At 38.8% G+C, this 20,220-nt stretch overlaps 1 protein-coding gene and 1 pseudogene across 15 annotated transcripts in view; one reads left to right on the top strand and one right to left on the bottom strand.

Annotated features, from left to right (window-relative positions):
• Dock3 (dedicator of cytokinesis 3) overlaps positions 1-20,220 on the bottom strand; it is a 351,959-nt gene that overhangs the window by 168,893 nt on the left and 162,846 nt on the right. For all 15 annotated transcript variants that reach the window (XM_076575472.1, XM_076575468.1, XM_076575464.1 and 12 more), the window contains 2 exons: positions 14,537-14,578; positions 13,804-13,958 (listed from right to left, as the gene is read on the bottom strand). In XM_076575472.1, coding sequence (XP_076431587.1) covers positions 13,804-13,958; positions 14,537-14,578 — 197 coding nt within the window. The remainder of the gene's footprint in view (positions 1-13,803; positions 13,959-14,536; positions 14,579-20,220) is intronic.
• Positions 975-3,282, top strand: LOC102918049 (pleckstrin homology domain-containing family A member 3 pseudogene; annotated as a pseudogene).

Genomic DNA, 20,220 nt, shown 5'->3' on the forward strand with positions numbered 1-20,220 from the left:
TTCTTCAGAAACAGAAAAAAACTCCCAAAATTTATATGGAACCACAAAAGACCCTGGAAAGCCAAAACAATCCTTAAGTTAAAAAAAATGATGGAGGGATGACCATTCCTGATCTTAAGATATATTATAAAACAATAGTCTGATCTCGGAAGCTAAGCAGGGTCGGGCCTGGTTAGTACTTGGATGGGAGACCGCCTGGGAATACCGGGTGCTGTAGGCTTAAAAAAAAAAAAAAAAAAAACAATAGTAATAAAAATGAAACAGTACTGGCCTAAAAATAGACAAGTAGATCAATGGAACAAAATTCAATATCTGAACTAAACAAGAGTACACATAACTTCAGCTGTTAAATGTTTGACAAAGATGCCCTCTGCCTCCGCTAAAAAGCAAAAAACAGAAAAAAAATGTATCTTTAACAGATGGTGCTAGAAAAATTGGCTATCTATATGCAGAAGAATAAATCAGATCTATATCTATCACCCTGCATGAAAATTAACTCCAAATGCATCAAAGACCTAAATATGAAACCCAAACCACTGAAATTACTAGAAGAAAACATAAGCAATATCCTACATGATGTAAGTGTAGGAATGGACTTTCTGAGCATGACTCAATTCAGCAGGTGCCCTAATTCAGCTGTTGAAAACAGAGTCTTAACCTTTCTTACACACTGGAATCATGTTTGATTTAATTGTCCAGGGGTGAGGGGCTGGAGAGATGGCTCAGAGGCGAAGAGCACTGAATGCTCTTCCAGAGGACCCAGGTTCAATTCTCAGCACCCACATGGCAGCTCATAACTGTTTGTAACTCCAGTTCCATGGCAAAACACCAACACACATAAAAAATTTAATGGTCCTAGGGAATGCCAGGGTATTGGGAACTGAAATTAATGCACAGAAAAGGTCAAGGCTACTGGTATAAGCTATGCATGGCATAGTCTGTAATCCTAGCATTTGAAAGATAGAGGCAGAAAGATGGTTAGAGGTAAGTATGAACTATTGTCTTAGTTAGGGTTTCTATTGCTGTGAAGAGTCACCATGACCACAACAACTCTTATAAAGGAATCATTTAATTGGAGCTGGCTTACAGTTTCAGAGGTTTAGTCCATTATCATCATGGCAGAAACATGGTGGCATGCAGGCAGACAGGGCTGGAAAAAGAGCTGAGAGTTCTACATGTTGATCTGCAAGCAACCGGAAGTTAACTAACTGTGCCTCACACGGGGCATAGCTTGAGCATAAAAGACCTCAAAGCCCACCTCCACAGTGACATACTTCCTCTAACAAGGCTACACCCACTCCAACAAGGCCATACCTTCTAATAGTGCTACTCTCTATGTACATTCAAACACATGAGTCTATGGGGCCATACCTATTCAAACCACTATAGCTATGTAGTGAGAACTTGTAACAACAGTAAAAGAAACAAAAACCATTTATCTAAAACCTGTTCATTTAAACCTGTCTTCTCCTTTTGCATTATCCTTATAAGTAATAGATTCAGCAGTCACCCAACGGTCATTCTTGCTACTCCTCATACTTTTAATGAAATGTCTTTTGAACGTGTATCTTTATGGCTATTTCTTATATTTTTGATTGTGAGCCTAGCTTTTAACAGATGAGTCATCTCTCTAGCCCTTTATGGACATTTCTAATGCTTATCTTATAAGCTATTAGTATGTATTTGTATTTTTAAACATGTTGTCATATAATTTACTTATATAGTAATACATACAATTTTAAGGATGTGACTGTTAGTTTTCCTTATGGAATTACCATGCAAACCATGATACAGAATGCTACTGGCACTCTAACACCCCCCTCACCTTCACCCCTGTGATATTCCTAGTAAATACCCAGGCATTTAGAAATGGGATGCAGACCAGTTTTCTTTAGGCTTACCTACTCTTAAACCTGATATAAATGAGATCATTTGTATGTGTCATTTGAGATCTGGCATGTTTTATAACATAACACTTTCAAGATTCATCCTTGTTATAGGCATCAATACTTGATTCTTTTTATTGTTAGTATTACATTATGTGAATATATTCCAATTATTTACTGATTCTCATATATATATTTGGGTATTATGAACTTTCATTAGACATTCTTGTTTAAATATTTTTATTAATCTATATCTTATTTTCCTTGGGTTTACCTGGGAAGGAAATTTAGTTAGGCATGCTTAACTCTACTAAGAACTTGTCCAAGGAAGGTGAGCACAGAGGAAGACAGCGCTAGGCACAAGGAGGGGTGTTGTGGGAGGGCAGTGGACACTGGTCACAGCCCAAGGCTGTTGGTGTCTTGTGGCCAGCAAACAGCATGCAGCACCTGAAACAGAGGTAGGGCCTCTAATGTGTGGTGCAGGGCTCTAAAGCATAGAGGGGTTTCAGTACGGGTGGACCAACTCTCTCACAGGTTGGCAGCCTTGCTGGTTTATTCTAGACAATAGAATCTTATCCTACTAACATTTACAGGATGATGTCTTCAAAGGATGTATAAAGATGGCAATTTATGATATTAAAGCCCATTCAACAGACAACACAAGAATAAAACTAATCATTCCAGGAAAGCAGCATTTCTACATGAGAGCAGTAAATGCCACTAAGAAACAAGGTGGCTGGCTGCCCATGGGAGCTCCAAAGCATGTTTGACTGACAACAGGACTAAAAAAGAAAAAGAAATGTGAAACTAGTATATCTTTGAAAACCAAAATGTCTGAACTTCACCTATACTGTGACCTTCTAATAGAGGAGGTTCATCCAGGAATTTGTTCACCGTGCTGAGTCTCATTTATGAGTGAAACCTCTTCCCTGCTTAGTGCCACCTTTAACACATTCATCACAACAACCAAGGACTGTATGATGGCAGCAAATGCCAAGTTTAAACCTGACATGTTTAATGGCCTTATCTGGATCCCTTGGTTTCACTGATTTCTCCTTCTGTGCAGATGAATCGTTGTCAGCCACTCTAGTTCTTGCAGTTCAGAGTAGCAGCTACTCTATCAACAGACCAGCATCTGCCCTTCATCGACTTTCTCAGTAACACCAAAAACCTACTTGGACAGAATATTATGATGACATTCCCCTTGAAGACCAAGATAGACCTCTTCCCTGTTCAGGAAACATACTTGATGGTGATTCAGCATCAGCAACCATTCCTGAAGAAAGCAAACTTAATGGCCAAGACACAATCAGAAGAACCTCTTCACCCTCTTCATGAGGAAACTGATGTGTCTAGCTTCCTCTCAATATTGCTATGCAAAAGCTCCTGTGATTAAACTAATTATAGAACGTAGTTTTTCCCTTTCCTTAGGATTTCTTTGCACTTTATAGAATATTGTAAAAAAAAAAAAGCCTAAATACTTTTGAAGTGTATTTTATCTTTTCATCTTTCTACAGTTTGTTCACAAGAGTATTTTCCTAGTAAATTCCAAGTATGAATGTACATTTTTTTAAAAAAAATGATGGTATAACATTTTGACATCCCTAAGGAAAATTCAGATATTTTTCTACAAAACTATAAGGGACTGACAGCTTTGTCTGTGTATATTACAGCTTATTAAGATGAAATAATGCTGGGCAGTGGTGGCGCATGCCTTTAATCTCAGCACTCAGGAGGCAGAGCCAGGCAGATCTCTGTGAGTTCGAGGCCAGCCTGGTCTACAGAGCAAGATCCAGGACAGGCATCAAAACTACACAGAGAAACCCTGTCTTGAAACCCCACCCCCACCCCTCAAAGAGATGAAATCTCATCAGGTTTGACAGAATTGTGATATATGTAACTTGTACATGGACCAAGGTCACTTCACTCCAGCTTAAAATGAGTTATGATAAGCAGTTTGATGGTGAGTATATCATATTCCTTTAATCTAATAGCTTTGGTCCAAATACTATGACATATTGAGCATTTTCTAAAAAAATTAGACTCTCTGTCCTTCATATGTAAAGTTGACATTAGTGATTTGTCAATAGCAACTGTCAGGTTACAATATTTCTTATTTATTTTCTTAAAACCCTTTTAAGACCCATCAAATTTAAAATGTATATGCATTGTTGCTATTTATTTTGTTCTACAAGAGACAAGTATCACAGTGACCTTGTTCTCTTATAACAGAGAAATACATGGCTTAAAAATAATTGTCCAGCACTGGAGAGATGGCTCAGTGGTTAAGAGCACTGGCTGTTCTTCCAGAGGACCTGGGTTCAATTCCCAGCACCCACATGGCAGCTCACAACTGTCTGTAACTCCAGTTCTAGGGGATCTGGCATCCTCACACAGACATACATGCTGGCAAAATACCAATGCACATAAAATAAAAATAAATAATAAAAATTGTCCAACCCCAGCCTCTAGACATCATCTAAGCACCCTTTAGACCCACACTACATAAGGGACCTATATGATATGTAACAATGACTATGCCAGGTTCTTTCTTAAATCTCAGTCATATTCTCTATCATCTCAACTTCAATATCCATGACCTGTAACAGTGACCTGTGCTGTGGAATATTCCTTTACACTGTGTGAATACATGTTGCTGTAATTGGTTTAGTAAAGAAGCTGACTGGCCAATAGCTGAACAAAATAAGGTTAGGCAGGAGAGCCAGACTAGGAGAATGCTGGGAGGAAGTAGGGTGGAGTCTGGAGTCACCAGCCATATGCAGAAGGAGCAGGAGATTTCCGTGCCATGCTAATAAAGGTACCATCACGTGGCAGAGTGTAAATAAGGAATATGAGTTAACTTAAAATGTAAGAGTTAGTAATAAGCCTGAGCTATTGGCCGAGCATTTGTAATTAATACAAGCCTCAATGTGTTTATTTGGGAGCATCTAAGGGACAGGTAAACTCTGCCTATGGACCTGCCTCCAAAATATACTGGTACAATAGTAGAATGAATGTTACATTAACCAACTACTTTCTAGATTTAAGCCTACTCCATGAGATGTAGCCCATACTTGACACTGCTAAAGGGGCCAAGAACCTTAAACTAGATAGGTCATGGGCCTAAAACAGTGGCTCTTAACTTTCCATGCTGTGATCCTTTAAAACAATTCCTCCTGTTGTGGTGACCCCCAACCATAAAATTATTTTTTGTTGCTACTTAATGATTGTAATTTTGCTGCTGCTATGAACTGCAATGTAAATAATCTGTATTATCTGATGGTCTTAGGCAACCCCTATGAAAGGGTCGTTTGAACCCCCTAAAGGAGTCACAACCTACAAGTTGAGAACCACTTGTCTAGAGGAAAACCTACTACTGTTATTCTGCAAAAGAAACATAATAAAATGACTTCTAATTACATACTGCTATATCCACAGATCAATGCATCATTCAACCCTCATGAGAGAAGCTTTTTGCAGTAGATGGGAATTAATACAAAGACCTACAACTGGACAATGTGCAGAGAGTGAGATACTTTGGAGAACTCAGTCCAAAATGGGATGTCTTTATCAAAGCCTTCCCCTCAAGGGTCAGGGATTTATGTGGAAGTGGAGGCAGAAAATTTGTAAGAGCCAGAGGTGATGGATAAGTCCAAGGAAACAGGGTCTTCCAGATAAAAAAGGACTATGCACATATGAACTCACAGAGACTATGGCAGCACATCCATGAACTGCACAGGTTTAAGCCAGATGGGGTCCAAGCATTTAGTGGGGAAAATGGACATATGCTCCCACCTCTAACCAAGAAGCTCTCTGCAACTGATACCTGCTGCTGGCAAAGGAAAAAGCAGTTTTCTCCAGTAGAATCACGTTGGGTATATTAACCACACCTCAGGGCAGGCCCCATGAGTAGTTGACAAACATAATATAAACTCAATGGTATTTCTGTAGACCTTCTGTCTCCTTTTGCATCGGACATTTTTTGTCTTAATGGTCTTTTGCTTGTTTATTTATTTTCATTTTTGTGGGGTTTTCTTATGTATGTGTTTCTTGTTTGGTTGGTTTGGTTTTTTGAGACAGGCTCTGTCTGTGTAACAGCCCTGAATGTCCCGGAACTTGTTTTGTAGACAGAGATCCTTCTGCTTCTGTCTCCTGTGTGCTGGGATTAAAGGCATGTGCTACCACACCTGGCTGCTTGTTTGTTGTTATTATGCTATGTTATAAATGTACCTGCTGTGGGAAAGGGAAGCAAGAAGCTCAGTCACAGACAGAAGACTCAATTGGAACTCCAGCTGACAACCTCAACTTCCCTAGTTGCTTTTTGATGGATATTGTTGAACAATTGATTTGATATATCTCTATCTGCTACTATTTATACTTATACTTGAAAACCTCACTGTAGAGGACACTTGGCTCTGCCTAAGATTCTCTCTATTGGGAATCCAGTTGGTTACTGCTAGATGTTTTAAGCCACCAATTTAACATTATTACCTTTCTGCTCGTGGTAGTTTGAAAGAAAATGGCCCTCATAGGGAGTGGCACTATTAGGAGGTGTGGTTTTGCTGGAGTAGGTGTGATCTTGTTGGAGGAAGTGTGTTACTATGGGGTGAGCTTTCAGGTCTCCTATGTTCAAGCTATGCCCAATGACATAGTTCACCTCCTGCTGCCTGCAGATCAAGATGTAGAACTCTCAGCTCTGTCTCCAGAACCATGTCTGTCTGCATGCCACGATGTCCTGCCATTATGACAATGGACTAAACCTCTGAAAGTCACCCAATTAAATGTTTTCTTTTATAAGAGATGCCATGGTCACGATGTCTCTTCATAGGAATAGAAACCCTAAGACACTGCTGTTACTTTTTCTTTCACTAGGGGGGGGTCTTCCATGATGGGCCTCTCTGCTCTGCCTGGGACTCTATTAGGAAGTCCAACTGGCTCTCTTAACCTTGGCTGATTTCCTCTATGTTTTGAGTGCCTAATTTGATAATGTTTTGCTATTTAGCTACAGTGAGTTAATATTCATATTTTACTTTGGCTATGAAAACATAGCTATAATAGATCATTCTCCAAACCATATAAATTAAGGTCTTTGCAATTGCTGTTATTTCCTGGGCTTGGAAAACTAAAACTTTATCTGCTTGTTATCTCTTTCTCAGAAAACCGGTTCATTAGTATATTACAAAGACAACAATGGATCTTCTATGAGACAGTTGTATAATACTTAAGTATTTTGATAGAATCTCATCATTTTGGAGGGACAAAATGTAATTCAAAATTAAATATGATAAAGGAAGATAGAAAGGTAGTATTTTTTCAATAAACAAAACATGATTCAGACTAATATTAAATTTTCTTGTGGAATTTACAAATGACCCTCACTTTTGCTTTTCTAAATGCTGGAACTGATCTGCTTTGTTTCTTCTGCACATCTCCCTTACTTCTCTCTATAGTTTCCTCCAGCCCAAACTCTTCGGAATACACCATAATCACTTTAGTGAATCTGCTGTATGTCTCTCCATCCTATTCCTTGAGATGCTGAAGTATTTTTATTTCTATTAAAAGATCTTGGATACCTTTTTATGTGTTTAAGTAGAAAACTTAAAACAGCAATCAAAGTATTTAGTAGAATGTTTTACAAATTTTATTTAAAAAATCATTATGAAACATAATTACTTTCCTACGGGGTGGGACCATTTAAGTAATACTGAACCAAACTGAAGGCAAATAATCGACAGACTCTAATTTCAAGTGAATTTCTATTCCCAGGGAAAGGTATCTAGAACATTCCCTATCACAAAGCAGCAGTCAGTCATAGCTGCAGTTGCCATTAAAACAAAATATTTATTTGTTTGGGAGGCCCCCAGGCAGTGGAACCAGGACCTGTCCTTAGTGCATGAGCTGGCTTTTTGGAGCCTGGGGCCTATGCTGGGACACTTTGCTCAGCCTGGGTGAAGGGAGGAGGTGACTGGACCTGCCTGACTGAATCTACCAGGCTGAACTGAATCCCCAGGGGAGTCCTTGCCCTGGAGAAAGTAGGAATGGAGGGAGGACAGGGGAATCCGTGGCTGATATGTAAAATTATTTTAATTATAAAATTTAAAAATAAAATATTCTCCTTTTTCCACCTAAAAATTGAGTTTTTACATCATAATTGTATATATTTTGTATTTAAAATAATATTTCCATTTTCCCCTCATACCTTTTTGCTTTGGGAAACAAACAATAATTGTGGGCTCCTGGTTCCTGTTTATTGCTGAAGACATAGCTAGTCCAAAGCTTCCTTTCATTTGTGCTATTTCCCATTACTTTACCTATTTTGCAGTTACAATAACATCTGTTATCTCTTGCTCTATGGCAATAGGCTTGTGATGCTCTGTCCTGACATTCTCATCAGTTCCTAGATGTTGGAGGCATTGGGAGGGGTGATAGTTCACACATGCTAAGCATGTGCTCTACTACTGAGCTACATGCCACCCTCCCAGGACCCTGTTTTTGCTTCTTCCCTGCCTCCTGGGGCTCATGATCTAAGCCTTGGAGGTTTTTGGTCTTTTTTTTTTTTTTAAGAGATTTATTTATCATGTGTACAGTGTTCTGTGTGCACATATCCCTGCAGGCCAGAAAAGGTCTTATAGATGGATGTGAGCCACCATGTGGTTGCTGGAAATTGAACTCAGAACCTCTGGAAGAGCAGCCAGTGCTCTTAACCTCTGAGCCATCTCTCCAGTCTTGTTTTTGCTTTTTAAAACACTATTCAGTACATTCTTCAAAATGAGTCTTACTGCACTGATTGATCAGAGAGAACTGAGTTCCTAGAGTGCTTACATTTCCATGTGAGGATTCAAATATCTACTTTTCAAACTCTTAATCTATTTTGAGATCCTCCCTTCCTTCCTCTCTTTCTTCTTTCAGAAGACAGTCTCACTGTGTCACCAGGCTTGCCTCAAACTCATGTTTTCCCTGCCTCTGTTTTTTTTTTTGTTTTTTTTTTTTTTTTTGTTGTTGTTGTTGTTGTTGTTGTTTGATTGGCTTTTTGGCTTTTCCAAGACAAGGTCTCACTATGTAACCCTGGCTGTCCTGGAACTCACTGTGTAGACCAGACTGGCCTTAAACTCACAGAGATCTGCCTACCTCTGCCTCCCAAGTATTGGGATTAGAGGCATGTTCCAACACACCCAGCTAACATGGTCTTTAATAACTGTAGATCTTAGGCCTGACAGATTTTTTTTTTTTTACATTGCTTTGGGAAGGAAGAGAAATGTATGCACTAGTGTGTTAAGAAAATTATCTGCTCTGTTTGAAACCTGGGACTTATGCAGGGACACTTGGCTCAATCTGGGAGGAGGGGACTGGACCTGCCTAGACTGAGTCTATCAGGTCGATCTCAGTCCTTGGGGGAGACCTTGATCTGGAGGAGGTGGGAATGGGGGGAGGGTGGGCTGGGGGGAAGGGGAGGGGGCAGGAAGGGAGAGAACAAGGGAATCTGTGGCTATTATGTAGAACTGAATAGTATTGTAAAATAAAATTAAAAAAAAAAAGAGAAGAAAATTATCTGCTCACAGAACTATCTCCAGTCACTAGAATGTGTGTCTCAGGGAACCTAGCTACAGATGCCTTCAGGCATTGAAATTTCAAAGACAATAGACACAGTCCTTAAACTTGTTTCTCTAAGTACCAGGTCTCAGATAAACACAAACTACTTTAAATCTCTCCAATTTTTTATTTTAGAAATAGGGTTTCCTCTGTGTAGCCTTGGCTGTTCTGGAACTTACTCTGTAGAGCAGGCTGGCCTCGAACTCACAGAGATCCACCTGCCTTTGCTTCCTGAGTGAACATAAAACTTTTAAAAGTATATGAGTTTAAATTGTCTTTATCCCTATCTGTAGAATGACAAATTGACTGCCTTTTAAAGTGACAGCCACTGTCTGTCCAACTTGAGCAGTGGACTCAAAACATAGATGACACACACAGGACAGTAACCTCTGATCATATTCATGGATGAAAAGGGCAAAGGTTTAACCACAGGCCAAAGAACATATCTGAAGTCAAAGTTTCACTCTGCTTCTGGCCTTCTCAGATGACTTTGACTTAAATGTTTCTAAATAAGCTTTGATATGCTAAACACATAAGCATGTCAAGATAGCCTGGCATTTGGTAGGAAATACATTGAGCTTTTAAAGCCAATTTGCATTCATTTGTCCTAACTTTCTTATTGGAATTTTCTGAGAACTATAATAATGAAACAATCAAGGCAATAGGATTATACACAATTTCATTTAATACACAAGTTTCAGATCCCTAGGTTATGTCAGGAAGGGGAGTAGGGTGGAGTAAAGAAAACGGGTGATCCTCATAGATACCAAAGGCAGGATAGTTCCTGTCTTATTCCTGCTGGGACTCATAGGAAATCTTCCTGGGGTGTTGAGCAATGAGCTAGAATCCATGTCTCAGAACAGTTAAGACAGCTAGAGTGTACCATGATTTAGTTGGTGGTTTATAATTATCTGCCTGAGCTCCTGCAGATAAGCTCTAGTTGCATTATAAGACATAGTCTCTTTTGCAGAGGGAAACAAAACTGTTAACTTTAGTAAACAGATTGTTCACCTATAATTTTAAATGAATATTTCTCTTCAGGAACTCTTGGGATCTCAGACCCAAATTATCCCATTTAAGTAGAATGCTTAACTCTCAAACAGACTCCTCTACTTCAATTATAGAATCAGCTGATTTCCAAGAAAAAGTATTCTGTGCAAGGGTATTTTGAATGCCAAGTAAATAATTACCAGAGGAATAAGGGATGATGTAGCTTGCTTTGTACAGCATCCATATAAAGATGGCTAGCCTAAGGGTTTATATCTGACAACCAATACAGATAAGTTTCTGAGAATAAGGTCATACTCTCAAGAGCTAACTAAAAAGAAGAGACTATAGGGAATGTCAGGTGAATGATGAAATCCAACACTGGCACCCTAGGACTTCTGAATACTGTTAAATTTGTAGAGATCCAGTAAAAAAAAAACCTGGGTAGTATAACAATACACACACACACACACACACACACACACACACACACACACACACACACACAGTGGAGCGGAGAAAATAACCAAACAATGATATTCTTTTGTGAATAAGGAAATTCACATACTAGAAAATACAGGTGCCTGTTTGATAAGCTGTAGGGGGTGCTGGTGCCACCCTACTGGGCACAGAAAGCAGAGTGAGGAAACAAGAATTTAACCTCTAAGATTTCATGAAGTTCGTCTTTTGAGGGCTTATGTGGGATCTATCACACATCCTTTATTATTTTTCCCTTTTGGAATGAGAATGCCTACCCCACCATTGTACTTTGGAAGTATATAACTTTTTCTTAAGTTCACAGCTGGAGAGGAATTTTGCCACAGGATGAATTCTTTCTCAGGTCTCACCATATTCTGGTTTAGATATTTAGATGAGATTTTGGATTTTAGAGTTAATGCTGGAACAAAGTAGGATTCTATTGGGACAAAGTGGGTACATTTTATGTCAGAAAGATATTCATTTGGGGGTGACAGGGACAGAAGGTTATGAACCATATGTTTGTGTCACTCTCAAATTACTATTGAAATTCTAAACACCAATACATTGGGAGTTAAGGCCTTTAAGAGGTAGCTATGTCATGAGGGTAGAATCCTCAAGAGGGATGGAGAGATTGATGAGTGGTTAAGAGCACAGAGGACCTGAGTTCACTTTGCAATATGGGGTAGCTCAAAACTGCCCATACCCACAGAAAACATACATACATACATACATACATACATACATACATATGTGTGTGTCCACATACACACAAATATATATCTATATATTTGTTAATTAAAATAAATATTTAAAAAAGAAGAAGTGACAGTGGTGGGGGAAAGGAGGTAGATTTCTCTTTCAGTCATTGTAAAATATAAAAAGGAGACAGCTATCTGTAAACTTGAAAGAATGCTATTACCAAGTGCTGGGTCAGCTGGTACCTTCATCTTGAACTTTCTAGCTTTTAGAATTATGAGAAATATAAACATCCCAGACTATAACTTTCTGCCATAGAAGCCTGAATTAAGACATAAAACCCATACAAATAAAAAAATAAATAAAGTGCCTGTCTTAGCAACTACTCACATTTCTTGATCAGAAGTGTATTAATCTATTTATAGCTAAAGGGAAGCAGTATTTTAATTTATTTTTTGTAAAAATCAGAGCACTGTGGAGCATGCAAATTAACTTTCTTTTCTTTTTATTTTGTTGTTGTCTTTTCAAGACTGGGTTTCTCTGTGTAACAGCTCTGGCTGTCCTGGAACTTACCTTGTAGCCCAGGCTGGCCTTGAACTCAGAGATCCACCTGCCTCTACCTCTTGAGTGCTAGGATTAAAGGCATGTGCCACCACAGCCTGGCCAAATCAACTTTTTCTTTCACATTATATTAACTTTCTTTTTTTTTTTTTTTTTTTTTTTTTTTTTGGTTTTTCGAGACAGGGTTTCTCTGTGTAGCTTTGCGCCTTTCCTGGAGCTCACTTGGTAGCCCAGGCTGGCCTCGAACTCACAGAGATCCGCCTGCCTCCGCCTCCCGAGTGCTGGGATTAAAGGCGTGCGCCACCAACGCCCGGCACACATTATATTAACTTTCATTAAAATTTTTTCTTAAGTGTAAATTTAAATAAAAGGACAAAAAAAGCTCCATTAAACATTCCAATGACAAGAAAATTCCCAAGTAATAATATAAAGTACCCCAAGATTTTTTCTCTTGGCTCCACTTAGGAAATGACCACAGAGAAATGTCTGAACTCTCTAAACTAGCATCTTGGCTACAAATGTCACCACATACTACCAGATCTTTGTGCCGATTAGACCAAGAGAAGCCTAGAGCCTCCTTAATTTTTCCCTATCCATGAAGTGAGAAAGCAGTACTGTAGTTATTTATGCTCAAGAAGCCAACACTCTGCCAAGATAGTCTACTGTGTGTCAACCCAGTTTGTTGCCTTTTTTCCAAACCAAAGCAAATATGAATGACAATGCTAGCCTTCCTTTCTGCTCAGAAGATGCACTCCCTCTCACAGGGCTACAACAGCACTGAGGTCTGAAGTTGCCCTCAGATATAACACTCACAGCCTTTTTCTCTGTGAGCCTTCTCACACAAAGCAAAAGCATCCAGGACCAACTGACTTCCGTTCTCTGGGGCTGGGCATCTTTGTTACATTTTCTTTGCCCTTATGCTTCTCCACTGTCTTTTCTCTAACATTAAACACAACATATTTTCTTCTGAGGTAGGGATAGCCAAAACCTAATTTTGTGCTTCCATATGGAATTAGGTATATTAGAAAAAGAGGCTATACATGATTAGGTGTCTTCTGGAATACCTTTCCAAGAATCCATGTTGAAAGTCTTATTCCCATCTGGTGATATGACTGGGAGCTGGTGGGAAACTACAGGAGGCCAGACTTAGCTGGAGGAAGTAAGTGAATGGATCATGCCACTTCAGAGTACACTGAGACTCTAGCCCTTTCTGTTTCTTTCTGCTTCCTAGTTGCCTTGTAGACAGCAGTTTTACTCCATCACATATCCCCATTGTGCTGTTCTGCCTTACAAGAAGCCTAAAAACAACAGCCAGCCATGGGCTGAAACCCTTGAGTCAGTGACTGAAACAAATCTATATTCTTAGTAAGCTGCCTACTGAAGATATGTTGTCATAGTGATGGAAAGTTAACACAACATGGGATGCTTTGAATGACTTCAAGTGCTACTGGGAACGGGAGCCAAAGTCCCAGCTAAAGACAAAGCTATTTTATCTTGTTTTATCAACTATATGCATTTACTCTGAAGGCCAGAGTTGACTTTTACCCATCCCATTCTAAGAAATATAAGTATAAACCTCACCAGAACATCCCAGGACTCTTACCTAATCTGCTTGCCTTCTCTCATGTCATATAGAGAAAAGAAGACATCAGTATCTTCCCCAATGGTATTATAGGTGAAACTCTTCAGGCTGAAGAAGAAATGATGTGGTACTGGCATTCGACAGCTTTCCCCATGGCGTGGGCGCATTGTATCTACCTAGTGAAGAAAGTAAAATGTTGTGATTTATATTTTAGTTATTCATTATATTTATCATTAAGAAACAAAAATAAATTAAGTCTCATTATACTGACAAATGGGATTATTAAATAGGTAAGACTGAATATTTTTTCTCTGGCAATTTATGGACTACTACAAGCAGACTTACACTGAGCTCAACAAGCATCTGACATGCTTAATTTAAACTGTTAGGTGGTAATAGTAACCACTGCAGGTATCATTTTAGTACCTCAGTCTACTTTATTTTAATTGTGCTTAAATAAATTTTCAAAGAAGAATGGAAACTGGTCAAACTGCTTGGAGGCCAAACCGCCTTAGAATGAAAGTATAACACAATCAAGGTTTTAGGGAGGCAAATATGAGCTGAGTATAATAATATACATGATATGAAAATGTCTTAAAGAAGCCCATTATTTTATATATGTCCAAAAAATTTTAATCACACAGTAGGCCACCAAAAGTAAATGGTGCCTGTCATTTCTTGGTGTTTCACATTTATGATCTTATAAAAGAAAGAGTTGATGGAAAAAACCAGGAGGTTTGAGAAAGTCACTTACTTGGGATGTACTCTGCTGTACACTCTGTCGGCTAGATAAATGCTATGGAAAGAAAGAAATATAGAAAGATTTACTCTATGGGGGAGGAAACTAACTTTTATTAAGCACCTCTCTAAAATAGGCAATCTACTATGCCTATGATAGTCGTGATCTCACTTAAATCAGTATTATTCACATTTCATAGAGACAACTAAAGCTCAGAGTGAAGGACTGGTTTGCTGAGGGTCACACAAGAAGGTGGTAAAGTCTGTATGTAAAACCCAAGCCTCTCTATTCCTAAGCAATAGCCAAGCCACACATGGATGAGTGCTTGTTACTAGATTTCTGATTTGGCAATTATCTTCCACACTGTATAATTTTCTATGCTACAGGATGAAGTTTCTTTAGGCTTTCTACAATAGAGTCCTTTAACAGAATCTCCCAAACATCTTTGTATGTTGTTCCTTTATCACTGGCTGAAGTTACAAGATGTAGACTACAATTTGAGCTCTATCATGTAGGGCTGTGAACTTTTCTTGAGAAACGAATTTTAAGTACTTTGAAACAACAAATATCTAACAATGCCCACAGTAAATCAGCATTATTTATTGGAGCAGCTACCCAAAGCTTTATTTTTCTTTCGCCAATAAGTGGTAGGAATTCCAAAGGATAGGTGAACAACTACTAATTAAAAGCTGTACTTGCTAATCCAGCACCATATTTCCTGTCTGAAAACCTCTGAATAGCTGGAAGGAAGATATGAAAGTGGGAAGGCTGCTAGAAACCTAAGGGGTGACTCGTAAGTCCTGGCCCCAAGTTGGCTCTGAGGCAACACACAGGGTTTGAGACTAAAGAGGAACACAAAAGCTTTGGGATAAGGCTGTAAAGGAAGCAGGCCTCCCCAGTGGTGGAACCGGTGGTGGATCAAAATGCAGTGCTGGGGTAGGCATCTGGAACTAGGGGGTTTCTTTCTGGCTTCCACGTTTTGTTTTGTTTTGTTTTTTTCTTTAAATCTTTGTATCTTCAAGTATTTACCCAGGCTTGACATGTATGTCACAGCTCTGAGCCAAACATTCCAACCACTTTTCTCAAATTAAATTCAAGTAGGAAACGGAACATGATGGAAGTCAATGAGGAGGGTGAGAGTGTGTGAAGGGCCCTTCTTCAGCTCTTCACTGCTTGAGGCCTCTTCCCCTACACCTAGGCTGTGAAATTTAAAAAATATCAATCTTTCCAATAGAGATTTTCCTCAAATATAAAAGATAAGAACCTGTCTCATCTTTCCCAGAATGTTGGTTCAGGTGTGCGTGCATGTGTATGTACATGTGTAAGACAGAGGTCAATACTGAGTATCTTCTTCAGTTGCTCTCCACTTTAAGTTTTGAGACAGGGCTCTCAATGAACCTGAAATTCATCAACTGGCAAGGCTTGCTGGCTAGTGAACTCCAGGAATCCCCTAGGAAGTTCTTTTGAGGCTCAAATTACATAGTGGGAATCAGTATTCTATTGTAAATTAGGAACTTAATTACAGAAATTGGCTCTGGTTTTGAATCTTGACTCATGTTTACTAGTTGGGTATTTTCTCATCTATAAATTGGGTTTAAATTTTTGTGCTTAAATCAACTTCATAGAAGTTTATGTAGATTAACTCAATATAGTACCTATTAAATTGTAAATGGATAATTGTAATTACAACTAGTATTCTTATTATTTCTTTAATTGGTGTTATACTTACAGATAAATTACAGGGGAAAAGTCATTTACATTTAAGAGTAAATCCTGTCCAAGAACATCATGACATCAAAAACATTTTGTGCCTGATACTAGTAAACTTTTAATCGTTTCTACCCTAAAGGTATATAAAGGTATGTAACAGAACTCATTTGGTGCTTCACATAGCATGGATGAGAATTATTATTTCAATAGAATTACTTCATTTCATTCACAGATACATTTAACTACAATAACTAGGTAAAATTAAATAATAATTTAAATGTCATACATAATTATCTATGTACATTATTAGCAATATTAGCTAATTACTACTGATTATTAATGTCTACTCCTGGAGCTTTATTTTCCCATGATACATATTAAAGTAACAAAATCAAGTCTCCAATAGGTGGTAAATTATTCATAGAATGTATATTCACAAAAGAAAACTTCACATATAAAACTGGTTTTAAAACACTTTAAGGGTTGGAGGTATAGCTCAATGATACAGCACTTATCTAGCATGCACAAAGCTCTTGGCTTGATCTCAGACAGTGAAAAAAAAAAAACAACTTTGGCTGAGGAGTCCCCAACTGGATCAGGCCCTCTGGATAAGTGAGACAGTTGATTGGCTTGAACTGTTTGGGAGGCACCCAGGCAGTGGGACCAGGACCTGTCCTTAGTGCATGAGCTGGCTGTTTGGAACCTGGGGCCTATGCAGGGACACTTTGCTCAGCCTGGGAGGAGGGAACTGGACCTGCCTGGACTGAATCTACCAGGTTGAGCTGAATCCCCAGGAGAGTCCTTGCCCTGGAGGAGATGGGAATGAGGGGTGGGCTGGGGGGAGGGGGTGGGGCGGGAGGAGGGAGGACAGGGGAATCCTTGGCTGATATGTAAAATTAAATTATATTATAAAATAAAAAAATAAACTTTACAAAACAAACAGGTTTCAAAAATCCTACCTCTTAACAACAATCATCACTAGTATCAGGACTTTAATTCATTAATATTTCCACGTTTACTATCTAATTTTAGACTATGAGCTTCCAGGAAGCAAAATATTGTTCTATTTATCTTTTTATTCTAATAGTATAGCAATATCAATAAAACTTAGAAATTAAGAAATACATAGACTATATTACTCCTCCCGGCAATTTTCCTCCAGTTGAGTTGTTTCCAGACCTTTACAATCTCTAGTCCATTTAGTCTATCAAATTTACCCATATGAAAACAAACCTATGCATCTTTGAACACAGTACTAAACTGAATAATGTAACTAACTGCCTGATGTATACACTGGGGACTGTGTTAAAAATTGTGAGTCGTGGGGCTGGAGAGATGAATCAGTGGCTAAGAGCACTGGCTGATCTTCCAGAGGACCTAGGTTCAAAGTCTCAGCATCCACATGGCAGCTCACAACTACCTGTAAGTCCAGTTTCAGGTGATGTGGCATCCTCAACAAAGACATACATGCAGGCAAAACAGACAATGCACATAAAATAAAAATTACATATATTTATATATAAGAATTTTGAGTCTTACAAGAAAATATAAGGTATCTGATCAGGATTATCAATGATACTTTAATTTTGATAAACAGTATAGTCAAGTGATTGGCTTCAGAAATGGGAGAATATTTATACATTACAATATCAATTACATTTAAAAAATAAAGGCATTATTTTGAAATATATTAATTAGTACTAAAAACAATAGGATAACAGAATTTCAAATTAATACAACACTGCATGAAAGGGTAAGAATGAAGTAGGAGTTACAATTTATTGAGCAACATGCCAGAGCATGGCACAATTTGAATACTCTCTTTGTAATTTCCACCTGTATCTAGTTCATAAACATTAATACAAACATTTTGGTGTTGCTTTTAAAAAATGCTTTAGTATCTTTTGCAGAACTTACTTTCTGTTGTTGACAAATGGGTTTAAACTTGTTGAAGAAGATGAAAAAGGAAGAAACATAAGAGCTTTCCTCAAACAATAAAAATTTAAACTGCATTTAAAGAAATTTCATTAATAATTAATACCTAACACTTGCAACTGGGGCTTTTTTTCCTAATGAAAAAGACAATGCACTAAATGCAACATAAATTATATTTATAAAGTTTTTGTTGTTGTTGTTGTTGTTGTTTTTGTTTTTCAAGACAGGGTTTCTCTGTGTAGCTTTGTGCATTTCCTGGATCTGGCTCTGTAGATCAGGCTGGCCTCGAACTCACAGAGATCCTTCTGCCTCTGCTTCCCAAGTGCTGGGATTAAAGGCATGCGCCACCACCATTATAAAGGGGTTTTTTAAAGAAAATGTTTGACAAAGAGTACTAGAGTTAGAAAGTTTCAGGCTTAGATTTATAATCTCTAATTTTATCTAAATTTTAATGTAAAAGGACTTTTTTATTATTATTTTATTTTATTTTACAATACTATTCAGTTCTACATAACAGCCACTCTTGTTCTCCCACTTCCTGCCCCCTTCCCTTCCCCCCAGCACACCCCCCATTCCCACCTCCTCCAAAGCAAGGCCTCCCCCAAGGACTGAGATCGACCTAATAGACTCAGTCCAGGCAGGTCCAGTCCCCTCCTCCCAGATTGAGCCAAGCGTCCCTGCATAAGTCCCAGGTTTCAAGCAGCTAACTCATGCAATGAGCCCAGGACCTGGTACCACTGCCTAGATGCCTCCCAAACAGATCAAGCCAATCAACTGTCTCACCAGATAGTTCAGAGGGCCTGATCCAGTTGGGGGCCCCTCAGCCTTTGGTTCATAGTTCATGTGTTTCCATTCATTTGGCTATTTGTCCCTGTGCTTTATCCAACCTTGGTTTCAACAATTCTCGCTCATATAAACCCTCCTCTTTCTCGCTAATTAGATTCCCAGCGCTCCACCTGGGGCCTAGTCGTGGATCTCTGCATCCAGATTCCTCAGTCCTTGGATGGGGTTTCTGGCACAACTATTAGGGTGTTTAGCCATCCCTTCACCAGAGTAGGTCAGTCCCGGCTGTCTCTCGACCATTGCCAGCGGTCTTTTGTGGGGGGTATCTTTGTGGATTTCTGTGGGCCTCTTTAGCACTTTGTTTCTTCCTTTTCTCATGTGGTCTTCATTTACCATGGTCTCCTATTCCTTGTTCTCCCTCTCTTTTCTTGATCCAGCTAGGATCTCCCGCTCTCTTTCCCTCGACCCTCGCCCTACATTGCTCCCACTCATGTCCAGGCTGTTCATGTAGATCTCATCCATTTCTCCGTGTCTTTCTTGGGGTCCCATTTTCCAGGTAGCCTCACTAGTGATGTGAGTAGCAGTCCAGTCATCCTCGTTTCACATCTAGCATCCTCCTATGAGTGAGTACATACCATATTTGTCTTTCTGAGTCTGGGTTACCTCACTCAGGATGATTTTTTTCTAGATCCATCCATTTGCCTGCAAACCTTATGATATTGTTTTTCTCTGCTGAGTAGTATTCCATTGTGTATATGTGCCACAATTTATTTATCAATTCTTCAGTTGAAGGGCATCTAGGTAGTTTCCAGGTTTTTAGCTATTACAAACAATGCTGATATGAACATAGCTGAGCAAGTGCTCTTGTGATATGATTGAGCATTTCTTGGGTATATGCCCAGGAGTGGTATAGCTGGATCTTGGGGAAGATTGATTCCCAATTTTCTAAGAAAGCACCATATTGATTTCCAAAGTGGTTGTACAAGCTTGCATTCCCACCAGCAGTGGAGGAGAGTTCCCCTAGTTCCACATCCTCTCCAGCATAAAATGTCTTTAGTGTTTTTGATCTTAGCCATTCTGACAGGCATAAGGTGGTATCTCAGAGTTGTTTTGATTTGCATTTCCCTGATGATTAGGGATGTTGAGCAATTCCTTAAATGTCTTTCAGCCATTTCCTCTGTTGAGAATTCTCTGTTTAGTTCTATAGCCCATTTCTTAATTGGACTGTTGGTCGTTTTGATGTCTAATTTCTTGAGTTCCTTATATATTCT

Source organism: Peromyscus maniculatus, chromosome 7 (assembly GCF_049852395.1).
Source record: "Peromyscus maniculatus bairdii isolate BWxNUB_F1_BW_parent chromosome 7, HU_Pman_BW_mat_3.1, whole genome shotgun sequence".
Lineage (NCBI taxonomy): Eukaryota > Metazoa > Chordata > Mammalia > Rodentia > Cricetidae > Peromyscus > Peromyscus maniculatus.